Source organism: Venturia canescens, chromosome 4 (assembly GCF_019457755.1).
Source record: "Venturia canescens isolate UGA chromosome 4, ASM1945775v1, whole genome shotgun sequence".
NCBI lineage: Eukaryota > Metazoa > Arthropoda > Insecta > Hymenoptera > Ichneumonidae > Venturia > Venturia canescens.
This window is the reverse complement of record NC_057424.1, coordinates 2,279,846-2,293,203: the sequence shown is the minus strand read 5'-3', so window position 1 is coordinate 2,293,203 and position 13,358 is coordinate 2,279,846. Positions and strand designations below refer to the sequence as shown.

At 47.2% G+C, this 13,358-nt stretch overlaps 1 protein-coding gene across 1 annotated transcript; it reads right to left on the bottom strand.

Moving 5' to 3' along the window:
- Positions 1–261: 261 nt before the first annotated feature.
- Positions 262–1,563, bottom strand: LOC122408960 (uncharacterized). Its single transcript, XM_043416104.1, has one exon. The coding sequence runs from the start codon at positions 1,561–1,563 to the stop codon at positions 262–264; it is 1,302 nt and encodes a 433-aa protein (XP_043272039.1).
- Between the last annotated feature and the right edge of the window lie 11,795 nt (positions 1,564–13,358).

The following is a 13,358-nucleotide window of genomic DNA, read 5'->3' as shown; positions in this document are numbered from 1 at the left end:
AGATCAATATCGTACACGATGAGACCTACTTCTATGGCGCTTTTCAGATTATCAATTGTATATTCAGAAATGCGCAACAATTTTTCCTTGTAAGTTCCGCCTTTATTAATTTGTTTAGCCCAGCGCCTTAATTGCTGTACAGATTTAACGAGTTTAAATCGATTTTGGACTTGTTCTATTTTCCTATTTTGTATTGTTTTTGCACTTATCCAGTACTCAACAGCTCTTTTTTTGTAGTCGTAGCTCAATTCTTCTTCATCGTCAGTACACGTTTCGGGGGCTTAACGAAGATTCTCCAAGACCCCATTCGATGTCATTATTCTTGACAGGTTCTACTATGACATATCTATACAGTTCTTGAAAATCTAATGTCGTATCTTCGACGATTTCTAGCCGATTAAACTCTGCCATAGAGGCTTTCAGAATCGTCCGTATCGGGTGCGTCGGAAACAATCCGTCAACAATCCGTCCTGCTGTTTCGGCGTCTTTGAGTTCCGGTGGAACTCGAGCCCCTAGTTTGCCGGTCACAATCTTGTAACCGGTTCCCCAGAGATCCTCGTTCACCTCCTCGCAGAGCTTCCTCCAGCATCGCGTCTTGCTGTCTCGTATTGCTTTCGTCAGCGTCTTTCGTGCTGTTTTGTAAATGGCCTGGAGGTTTCCCCTTTCGGGTCCGCCCCCAGCCCTCGTCACTCGTTGCCGATTTGCCAGGCATATCCTGCGCAATTCGGCTATCTCGTCCGACCACCAGTATTGTGGTCGTCTTTTCTGTGTCTGCCGTCGCTTCGGCATTGTGCTGTTGCACAAGCCGTCTATTAGTTTGGCCGTCTCGTCTGTCAGTCTCTCCGCCCTTTGCCGGCCAGTCAGCTCGGGGGGAATTTTCGTCATCAGAACTGGTGCTGCCATCAACTCCTCAGAAAATTTTCGTCGGTCGAGTTTTTCGAGGTTCCACCGCGGGGGTCGGTGGGAGCTAGTTCGTTTCGTTTCTGTCCGTCCTGCCACTTCGAAGGTGATGTACTGGTGATCGCTGCCTGTATAGTCCTCGATCACCCGCCACCCCCTCAGCCGTGACAGGATTCCGTCCGACGTCAGCGTCACGTCAGGGATGGAGTCTCCGAACCCTGATCGTCTGTACGTCGGCGTGTTTCCCGTGTTTACCACTACCAGGTCCAGCCTTGCGGCCATTTCCAGTAGCAGTCGTCCGCGTCTGTTCGTTTCTGTCATTCCACACTCGGTCGCCCTCGCGTTGAGATCCCCCGCAACGATGACATCCCCGGGCAGGTCCCTGATTCCGTCTTCTAGGAGCGCCACCTTCCTCTCGAATTCCGCCGCAGTGCAGTTGGGCGTCAGGTAGACGCTGACGTAAGTGACAGCGCCCACCCTGGCCCAGACGAAGTCGTCCCCTACTCCACGGTTGGAGACTCGCGATTGGACGGCACCCCTTACCCGGATAGCGGTAGTCTCTGTTGCGTTCGTGATGTACGTCTGAGTCGTCCTTCTCCTGTATGGTTCACACAGGATCAGGATGTCCGCGTCATGTTCGTCGGCTATCTGTGGTAGGAGCATGTCTGCGGTCCTACTTCGGTTCAGGTTTCCCTGAACTATTCTGTCCGTCTTCCGGCCTGCCTCCTGCACTCCTCCAGCGCGGCCCGAAACATGGCGCACCTTCCAGTGCCGGCGAGGTGCACTACGTCCTTGTGCCCCGCCTTGGAGCACAGTGGACAGACCGGTTTGTTCTTATGGTCCGTTGCGTGGTGTCCGGATGCGCCGCACTTGCGGCAGCATTTCGTCCTGTCTACGTCCTTGCAGTCAGCCTTTACGTGGCCGAAGCCAAGGCACCTGTAGCATTTCGTCACCGTCAGTCGTTTCCGAACGCGGAAATGCACCCAGCCTATTCCGATCCTACCGCGCCGAAGCAGCGCATCGGCTTCCCGCGAATCAAGTTCGCAGATCACCATGTACTGCTCGGCACGGTTCGGACCGAAAATGTGTACTCGAAAGTCCACGTCTCGTCCCGTCTCTCGTCTAAGAGCGTCCGTCACGTCATCCGGGGTCGCAACGCAGTCCAGGTCCATGATCTCCAATGGAACCTTGGAGGTCAGAGCCCTGACGCTGCCCGCTTCCCCTATGGCGTCCTGTATCTGTCGCTCAAATTCGTCGCGTTTGTCCGGTTTGCTTGCGTCCACCTGTAGCTTCAGCAGGCACAAACCATTTTTGGTCTTCCTCAGAGTCGTCACCTGCACGTGACTCTTCTTCGGATCCACCGTCGACCGTATCTTCTGTACTATTTCCGAGTACGTCATGTCCGTTCCCGGTTTGACGAGAACAGCCTTTCCCCTTTGTCGGGGGGCCGGACCGCTCCCGTCAGCTCGGGTTGTCGCGTCTGTTTTCTTTTTTGTTTTGTTTCTGTCCTTCCGTGTAACTGTCTGCCAGTCCGCGGCCGGTTCCGTCGTCGGTGGCCTCTTTTGAGAGGACTCCTTCGTGGTCCCAGTCGGCGACCGTTTCCGTTTCGTCCGTGGCGTCTCTTTGTCGTTCGTGTTGCCCGTCGACGTCTTGTCACTGTCTACAAGACGGCCCTTTGTGGCTGCTTCCATCTGCGTATGCAGCGCGATGTCAACAGTCTCCAGGATCGTCTTGATTCCTGTCTTTACCGTCATGTTCATGTTTTTCTGTACGTTAGCTACTTCGGTCAACTGAAATAAAAATAAGATCTCCAATTTATTTGAACTTGATTGTTCGCAAGTTCGTATAGCAATATCCACTTCTCATTTTCTTCAGTGAACCAATGAAAATGAGAAATAATCAGGCGCATTACTAGAAATTTTCGAACCTACTCAGCCATGCAATGTTTTTTTTCTATAGTCACGTACACATTTTGATAAATATCACTAGTCGAGTACGACACGTGGATTCCTGGAATTTGGAGAAAAATGATTTTGTTGTGAATTATGACTCCATATAATATAAATAGATTAATCAACTTCATCTTTCATTTTCGTTTCATTTTGACAAGAGCGATTTGAAGGAAAATTATTTTCTCGGAAATTACTGTTCCTTAATATTAACACATGCATTAACTTTGTTTTTCATTTGTTTTCGAATGAGCAATTTGAATAAAAAGTGATGGGCCGGACAAGTACGTTTAAGACGTATTTGAACATAATTTGTACCGATCCAATCGAAGTTGAATGTTGTGAATAATACCAGGGGATCCTGAAAGTCGGAGGGGAATCGATTCTTTAAAGTGTGTACCTTGTTGAAGTAACGAATGACTTTCATGTGAATTTTTAATGATTTTATTTCCATTAATTTTTTAGTAATTTTGATAAAACGTTGTGAGCCCGACAAGGATTCTCAACGCTCATTTGTCGCCGGAGATTATATTTCGAATAACTGATAAATACTTGACCTCGAATTGATATAATACATTTTAGTACTGCACGTAACTTCCGTTATGACTTTTGGTTCATTAACTTTTTTCTTGAAAATAATTATCATGAATTTCATTAAAGTTTCCAATTTGTTCGATAAATATTCCAAATTATCAATAAAAACTTGGCCTCCAATTGATATCATACATTTTTATACTACATGTAACTTGGATAGTACATTTTTCAATGTCTTCAATATTCATGAATTTTTTTGAAATTTTTTTATTTTTCTTTACAGAATTTTTTCGATTGTTTTTTATTTTTGTTGAATTTTTTTGAACTTTTCAATTTTTCGTTTATTATTTTTATAGAATTTTTTTCCTGGTTCTAAATCTTTTTTCTATGTCATCCAGAAACAAGAGACCATCAATGTACTTGTCCCAACCTTTTTTTCCCTAGGGGAAGTTTCTGGTTTGATATCTTGCCTTTTTTCTCAAAAGTTCCTCATTTATGTTATGACGGTTATAGGATTTTAGTATAAATTTCTATGAATTATTTGCTTAGTACATTTTTATAGATTCCATTCTCATACGAACATTTTTTATGGGATAATCTTTTTCATGAAATTATCAGCAAATAAGGGACCATCAATGTACTTTTCCCAATCTTATTTTCCCTAGGTATGATGTTCGGCTCATAAAGTTGGTTTCCACCATAAAAGACCAATTTTTCGTAAAAATTGTAGTGAAAATATTTCGTCACAAGTCTGCCCTTGAACTTTAGCGATTTTTTTCCTTATACTCTAATATGTTATGCCTATTAGGAACTCAACAGCATGGAGGAATCCGGGATGAGGCCCGTGAAATGAATTTCGGTTTATAATGTTGGTTTCCACGTAAAAGACCAATTTGTCTTCAAAATTGTACTGAAAATATTTCGGCACTGGTTTGGTCTTGGACTTTGGTGATTCTTCTCCTTGTCTTCTAATATGTTTTGTCTATTGGGTATCCAAGAGCATGAAGAAATGCGTGTTGTGGGCCATAATATGATTTTCGGCTTATAACGTTGGTTTCCACGAAATAAGATCTATTTTTCGTTACAATTGTACTGGAAATATTTCGTCACAGGTCTGTCCATGGAGTTGGGCTATTTTTTTTCTTCTACTCTAATTTGCTATGCTTATTGGGAACCCAAGAGAATGGTAGAAAGCGGGTTGGGGGCCGAGATATGATTTTCGGCTTATAACGTTGGTTTCCACGAAAAAGGACCTATTTTTCGTCAAAATTGTACTGGAAATATTTCGGCATTGGTTTGTTCTTCCACGTTGGTGATTTTCCCCCTTATCTTCTAATATGTTTTGTGTAAAAGGAACCCAAGAGAGTGAAGAAATGCGTTTCGTGGGCTGTAATATGATTTTCGGCTTATAACGTTGGTTTCCGCGACAAAAGATCTATTTTTCGTCAAAATTGTACTGAAAATATTTCGTCACCTGTCTGTCCTTGGCCTTTGGCGATTTTTTCCAAGTCTTCATACCAAGAAAGAACTGATGTAAAGATTTCCTTAATAGAACAGATTTTATTTATCCCTTTTCTTCAAAATTCAAATGAAAAATAGATCAAATTCAAGACACGAAAAATCCAACAGATTTGCCCACTTTAAATGTCGCTTTTGCATTCTGAATCTAGAGATTTCATTTCATCCAAAACGTGCCCTCAATGAAATATATTTCCGAAGTTTGCAAGTGGCCGCTGAGGTCCAATTATCCACAGTTTGATAGTTGCTGAAAAAAAGTACCCGAAAACTTCTAACATTTATTATGCCAGAACTCAAAGCAGCAAAAAAAACTAAGCGAACTTAATTCAACAAAGCCACAGAATTCAAAGACGTTTAAGGTACCTGCATTGGTTTTGGAGGAAAACCTATTCAGGACAATTCAGAAATTAATTTAGAAATTCGAAAACTCAAAATGGAGTAGAAAAAGGAAAATTGAAGTATCTAGAAAAGCGGAAGACTTTTGTGATGAATTTTCTAGATTACATGATACGGTTGGAGTAAATGATTTGAATGATTGGCACACATGCTGCAACACAGAAATATCAAAGTTTGGAAGTATTCGCTGTATATCAGTCATACAAACTTCAATACTATTTGAAAAGGAACAAACTTGCCGAACTAAGTTTCATTACATATTACCATAATCAAAGATAAGGGGTGATCCGTTGCATATATATTTATCCACAGAAATTTCAGAGTTCGCAGGTATCTGCTGCGGTTCAATGTATCTGCGCAATGAGCTTCGAAGACAGCAATTTCAAATCTATCCATAAATGAGCAACTGAAGACTTTTATAATCAATTTTTTACTTCATATAGATGTTACAGTTAGAGTCAAAATGTAAAATGAATGGCACAGTATTTAAATTGTATAGTTTACAGATTTTTGCAGTATTTTAATGATCGGAATCTACAGCATTATAATGAAAAGTTGTCAAAAGTCATGATGTTACATTAAAATGACATAGCGCACATTGCATTCAGCAATTCTGTAAGTTTCTGGGGATGTTGGTAGGCATCATATTTGATCGCATCCAAAACTGAGCAACAGTAGACTTATCGGAATGAATTTTTTTTACAATAATTCCATATTTGTAGTTTGCAAAGTGGAAATACTGAGCTCTGCAAAATCCAACCCTACGTCCGAGATTTCTCACGTGCAGGGCGGGCAACGTGTGCTTTTGCACACGGCTAACAGGGCTCTGGTCACACACACACACACACACACACACACACACACACACACACACACACACACACACACACACACACACACACACACACACACACACACACACACACACACACACACACACACACACACACACACACACACACACACACACACACACACACACACACACACACACACACACACACACACACACACACACACACACACACACACACACACACACACACACACACACACACACACACACACACACACACACACACACACACACACACACACACGCACACACACGCACACACGCACACACGCACACGCACACGCACACGCACACGCACACGCACACACACACGCACACGCACACACACACACACACACACACACACACACACACACACACACACACACACACACACACACACACACACACACGCACGCACACGCACGCACGCACGCAAACACTCATACGCACACGTCCTTTGACAAACCGGGGAGGTAAATGCTCGGTGACCCTATAAACGGGTCTTACCGAAAAGCGAATGTCCGGGGACTTCTATAAACGGAGTCGCCCGTAAGCGAGTGAAGGGGATCCCTATAAACGGGCTCTCCCCATGAACGAAGCCCGATTTATCACTACGGGAACCCACACTCACGCACACTCTACAGGGGGGAACACAGAACCCACAGGGAGAGGGGGGGGACCTCAGGGGCCGTGCCTTGTCCCAGCGCGGTTCGTGGAGTCGCGACCACGAGGGACCCGTAGCACGATGGGACAAACAAATATGGAAATGCACAACAAAAACATTGACTTACCTCAGGTGGTAACCCCTTCTCAGGGGGAATCCATCCCTGGTTCCGATCGGGTGAAAGCCCCGGTGGCCATGGGCAGCGGCACGGATTCTGAGGGCCGCACCTTGTGCACGGTGAAGAGGAGGACGACCCGGACCAACAACACGGACAAGACGTTACTGAATCTACCGAGACGAAACAGGACGGACAGTGTCTCCAGCGGAAGCAGCGCAGCAAGCTATGCTTCCGCCGTGGACAACCAGACAGCAACGACGAGACAAACGGCGATAAAGATAAACGACGAACAAGACTTGACCCAGCTGCTCCGGCTCATCCACGAGACCGCGACGAAAATGGCCGAAGCAGCGGGCGTACAGAAAAACATGAACATGACGGTGAAGACAGGAATCAAGACGATTCTAGAGACTGTGGACATCGCGCTGCACAGGCAGATGGACGCGGCCTTGGGAAGAAGCCTTGCAGACGGTGACAAGACATCGACTGGTACCACCACGAACGACAAAGAAACGCCTCGGACGAAACGAAAACGGTCGGCGACCGGAACCACGCCGGAGTCCTCTCAAAAGAGGCCACCGACGATGGTGCCGGCCGCGGACTGGCAAACGGTCACACGGAACGAGACGAAGAAAAAGAAAAAGAAAACGGACGCGACAACCCGAGCTGGCCAGAGCGGTCCGGCCCCCCGGCAAAGGGGAACGGTCGTTCTCGTCAAACCGGGAACGGACATGACGTACTCGGACATAGTACGCAAGATACGGACGACGGTCGATCCGAAGAAGAGTCACGTGCAGGTGACGACTCTAAGGAAGACCAAAAACGGTTTGTGTTTGCTGAAGCTTCAGGCGGACGCAAGCAAACCGGACGGACGCGACGAATTCGAGCGATGCGTGCAGGACGCCATAGGGGAAGCGGGCAGCGTCAGGGCTCTGAACTCCAACGTGCAATTGGAGATCATGGACCTGGACTGCGTTGCGACCCCGGCAGACGTAACCGACGCTCTTCGACGGGAGACGGGACGAGACGTGGACTTTCGAGTTCACATTTTCGGTCCGAACCGTGCCGAGCAGTACATGGCGGTCTGCGAACTTGATTCGCGGGAAGCCGATGCGCTGCTTCGGCGCGGACGGATCGGGATTGGGTGGGTGCATTGCCGCGTTCGAAAAAGACTGACGGTGACGAAATGCTACAGGTGCCTTGGCTTCGGCCACGTAAAGGCCGACTGTAAAGACGTGGACAGGACGAAATGCTGCCGCAAATGCGGCGCGTCCGGACACCACGCGACGGACTGCAAAAACAAACCGGTCTGTCCACTGTGCTCCGCAGCTGGGCACAAGGACGTGGCGCACCTCGCCGGCACCGGAAGGTGCGCCATGTTTCGGGCCGCACTGGAGGAGACCAGGAAGCAGGCCGGAAGACGGACAGAATAGTCCAGGGTAACCTGAACCGAAGTAGGACCGCGGACATGCTCCTACCACAGATAGCCGACGAACACGACGCGGACATCCTGATCCTGTGTGAGCCATACCGGAGAAGGACGACCCAGACGTACATTACGAACGAAACTGAGACCACAGCTATCTGGGTAAGGGGTGCCGCCCAATCGCGAGTCTCCGACCGCGGGGCAGGGGACGATTTCGTCTGGGCCAGGGTGGGCGCTGTCACTTATGTCAGTGTCTACCTGACGCCCAACTGCACCGCGGCGGAGTTCGAGAGGAAGGTGGCACTCCTCGAAGACGGAATCAGGGACCTGCCCGGGGACGTCATCGTTGCGGGGGACCTCAACGCGAGGGCGACCGAGTGGGGAATGACGGAAACGAACAGACTCGGACAACTGCTACTGGAGATGGCCGCAAGGCTGGACCTGGTAGTGGTAAACACGGGAAACACGCCGACGTACAGACGACCAGGGTTCGGAGACTCCATCCCTGACGTGACGATGGCGTCGGACAGAATCCTGCCGCAACTGAGGCGGTGGCGGGTGGTTGAGGACTATACAGTCAGCGACCACCAGTACATCGTCTTCGAAGTGGCGGGATCGACAGAGATAAGACGAGCGAGACCACACCGACCCCCGCGGTGGAATCTCGACAAACTCGACGGACGAAAATTTTCTGAGGAGTTGATGGCAGCACCAGCTCCGATGACGAAAATTCCCCCGGAGCTGACTGGCCGGCAAAGGGCGGAGAGACTGACAGACGAGACGGCCAAACTGGTAGACGGCTTGTGCAATAGCACAATGCCGAGACGACGACAGAACGGACACAGACGACCACAATACTGGTGGACGGACGAGATAGCCGAGCTGCGCAGGATATGCCTAGCAAATCGGCGTCGAGTCACAAGGGCTGGGGGCAGACCCGAAAGGGAAAACCTCCAGGCCATTTACAAGACGTCACGGAAGACGCTGACGAAAGCGATCCGAGACAGCAAGACGCGATGCTGGAGGAAGCTCTGCGAGGAGGTGGACGAGGATCCCTGGGGAACCGGTTACAAGATTGTGACCGGCAAACTAAGGGCCCGAATTCCACCGGAACTCAAAGATGCTGAAACAGCAGGACGGATTGTTGACGGATTGTTTCCGACGCACCCGACTAGGACAAACGCGACGAACGCAACGGACGTGCCGGCGCCCCCGGTCTTTACCGCTATTATCTTCTTTGGATTAAATTTGGAGTTAGTTTGAGCCTCTGTTGGCTGAAAATTTCGTGTCTTTTATTTGGAGCTCAGCATTTCAGCTAGAGTCTTTATGTCGTATTGAGTTTTATTTTGTCGTTTAATGGACCAAATTGAGATGGAGACGGAGCACGCTACGGCGTGGTGGACTGGTAAAATCTGGGCTCCGAGTATGGCGAGCCGAGGAGCTAACTCTGTTTCAGACCAGCCGCACTTGGCCAATTCGGGAAGCCGGGAGACACATTCGTGCGAGTGGGCATCAAGAAGAGTCACCCGAAGGATGCGCAACATCGCCAACCACTCATTGCCGACATCGTCGAGCGTCGTCCATCACCAAGCCAAACAAATTCTGGGGTGGGGGTTTGTGACGTGACATTTTGCCCCGCCACTCGTACGAATTGTGTCGACCAGTGGACCGGGTTTACGGCCCATTTTCCACGACTTTTCGACTCGTCGGGTGTTGGTCGGAGCCGGACTCATTATTGCGTAATTATTGTATTAAGTTCGAAAAACCGCCTACATTACCGATTTGAGAGATTTTAGGTAATTTTAGCTACCTGTTACCTACGTTGCAGGAAGAGAGAGAATTTCGTTGTCTATTTTTGAGTTTAATCTGACGTTTATTTACAGAGAATTTCGTTGTCTATTTTTGGATTCAATCTGACGTTTATTTAAAGTAAAATTTCATTGTCGTTTTGGGATATTTGGTGTCGCCTCCGCGACTGGGTTTGCGAACCGTCTTTTATTGTGGCGATGCTTTACTGTTGTTCGACCCGACCTCGTTCGCGAGAAACACCCTCCCACACCGTCTTCGAGTTACGAGCATCATTCTCGGCCAGTGGACGGCTGAGAGGACACGCTGGCATAGGCCATTCGTTGAACGCCGCCCGTGCCTCTCCCACTGCAGTAACCGAGAGTTACACCGTCCGCTACACCGTAAATTCGGGTGCCACGGTCCGTGCGATACGGCGCCTCGTCAGGTGGGATTCGGGGGAGTTTTCTGGAGCCAAGGTGCTGTTTTGCCTGGTGGTTTTTGTCGTGGGCCCACCATGACTTCTAGACGTCCGAAGTCATGAGGGAGGCCTCCCCTCGGTCCTTCAGAGCTGCCCGCCGGATCCCCAAGAGGAAAGGCACTCGAATCACGGCAATTAAGTCGGGAGGAATGTTTCAAACGGACGGGAGAGGTGAGAGCAACAGGGAGGCAAATTACCGACGTGGCGCATCTTAATTTGAATTCCCGCGAAAGCGTGAACTACGAGCCTATGCTCTGGCTCACGCCTAGCGTGTGAGCGCTGCGGTTCGTGGGCCTAGTGGTGGGGATGGCGCCGAATATTGAGGACCACTCGTTCGCACAATTAGTCTTGTTCCGATCACCTCACCGGCGAGTCAGAAGCCCGAGTCTGCAGTCATCTAGGTCTCTTTTGTCTTTTCTTCGGGTGCGACGAGTGATCTCCTCGGTAAGCCCACTACTCTTTCTCCCCGGGTTCTTTGGTAGAATTGAGCGTATTGTTTCGGAATTTAGTTCCGGTTTTCTTTGAGTTTTGTTGCCTGGTGGCCTTTTCTTTGAGGGAGATCTGTGTGGCGAAGTAGCGAGCGAGATTGCGGCCGCTACTTCCCAATCTCCATTATTTTTCGTGTAGTTTATTGAGACGCTCAACTCTATCAGAGAATTCACTCTTAATCTGGTTCAATGCATTATTATCTGATTTCGAAGATAGTCTGAACGATTATTCGTTCGAGTTTTGATAAAGCGCTGAATATTGCGCGCAGTAAAGTTTGAGTTCGCTTTTGTCTCTCTCTCCCTGCACATGTCGAGAGCCCTAGCGAGCGCGCTAGCCGCGCGATGTTTTCGTTGTGTCTCTCTCTTTCTCATTGTCGGGTTCGGGATGTACGGCGGTTATTCAAGGCAGTATTTTTCCGTATTTTTCTTTCGTTTCTTTTATATTGCGCCTTCTTTCTTGTCTGCTATTGTATTATTTCTTGTCTCGCGATCGACGTATTCTCTGTTACCTCTTTTTCTATTGTAAAATTGCGTTATTCTCCGTCGTCGATCATAATTTCGCCTATCTTTTGTCTTTCGCGTTGCGTCCGTGCCTTGTCCCAAAATCGCGGACTTCTATCTTTTGTGATTTCTGTCGCCGTATGGTAGGTTAGCTCGCGGATGAGTTATTGGGTAATAAATTACCAGGTGTCGATTACCTTTTGCCTTTGCGCTACTTACGACACCCGCGTAATCTACCTGGAATTGTCTCACCATGGTCACTTTGTTGCCTACCCTGCCTTAGTGACCAATGCGTTACAATTTCCGCCATAGCAGTTACCTATTACCTATTACCTATTGCCTGTAGTTACCTTGCGAACTCGGGTAGGTCGTTGGCGACGTCTAGTTACCTCCTTGTAAACAGGGCCAACGCGATGGCGAATTAAAATTACCATTTCTCCAAATTATTATCTTGGTCCGTCTAACTGGCGAATCAAAACTATCGTTTCCAAAAATATTATTTTGTTGAACATTAATTGGCGATCTCGTATTTCTCTCCTGTATAATTTGTTTTCCGCTAAAAATTGTCTCTGGACGCTATTTTGGTAATTTATCATTTCAGGACACTGCGAAGAGATCTTTCAGAACTGAAAAGGAATTGGGCTATCACAAAAAAAGTTGTACTAGGAGAAATCAATCATTTATTGGTACAGCGGCGGGTTGACAAGTATAATGAAAGTCACCATGCGTAAGAGCACATATAGCGTGAATCACTTATTTCGATATGAAAAATACACTGCAACACAACTGAATCATGGTACATCACGAATAAACGCTCGTTAGATTTCTCGTTGGTGTATAAACGAACAGACATAACCGAACGTTAATAGCACTACCCAAGCAATGTTGCAGGTTAGGAACGTTATGTCGATCGCGGAACTTTTCCGAAAGAGAAATGCATGATTTTTTTAGGCCCGGTGAATTTCGAGAGTAAAAACCACCTCTATCGCGTCTCGGGACACGACGTAGCAGATTTCCGAGAATCGTCATTACACTTGAGAAGCACGAGATCGCGCAGCAGCGAGTACTATCTTCGGCATTGTAATTACGCGAGTAACACCGACAAGCCCGCCAACTGAAAATAAGCTACAAGCTGCTCATTTTGATCGTTCCGGTGTTGCAAGCGCACAAATATGAATGTTTTTTTTCGTAGCACTAATGCGATCTCCATTAAAAAATTATTGGGACTCCATTTTTATGTCAAATCGCGTGAAAAGTTCAGAGACGAAAGTCCCGGTAACTGCCGCGATGGTTTTGAATACCTTATAATATGGCAGCTTCAGGGACAAACATAATACAGGTTATAGAGTTTGTCCTGGAAAGTACCGATCCATGCATCGGGGAATCTTCTATTTTGACATTTTCAGAATTAATAGTCGGATATATTGGAAATATTTATTGGAGTTAAATTGCTGTGTAATGTATCGTGGCACTGGTGGAAGATCAATGCATAGCAAAAAGAACAAAACTGAAAACCCTCTGGTTAGCAGTGTCCCATTACACTCTAGGAAAAACTGTAAAATTACAACATGGGATTATTCAGCAAATTATTATGCACCGGCAAGTAGAATATTATGTAGGATGACTGAATGGTTTATTAGCAAAAAGGAACTCTTAAAGCCATTTAGGTCACGAACACGTTTTCTAGAGCGACATAGATATTATTGATGAAAGACCCAGGAATGACAGCGATGAGCAATTATGGTCACACAGACATTGCA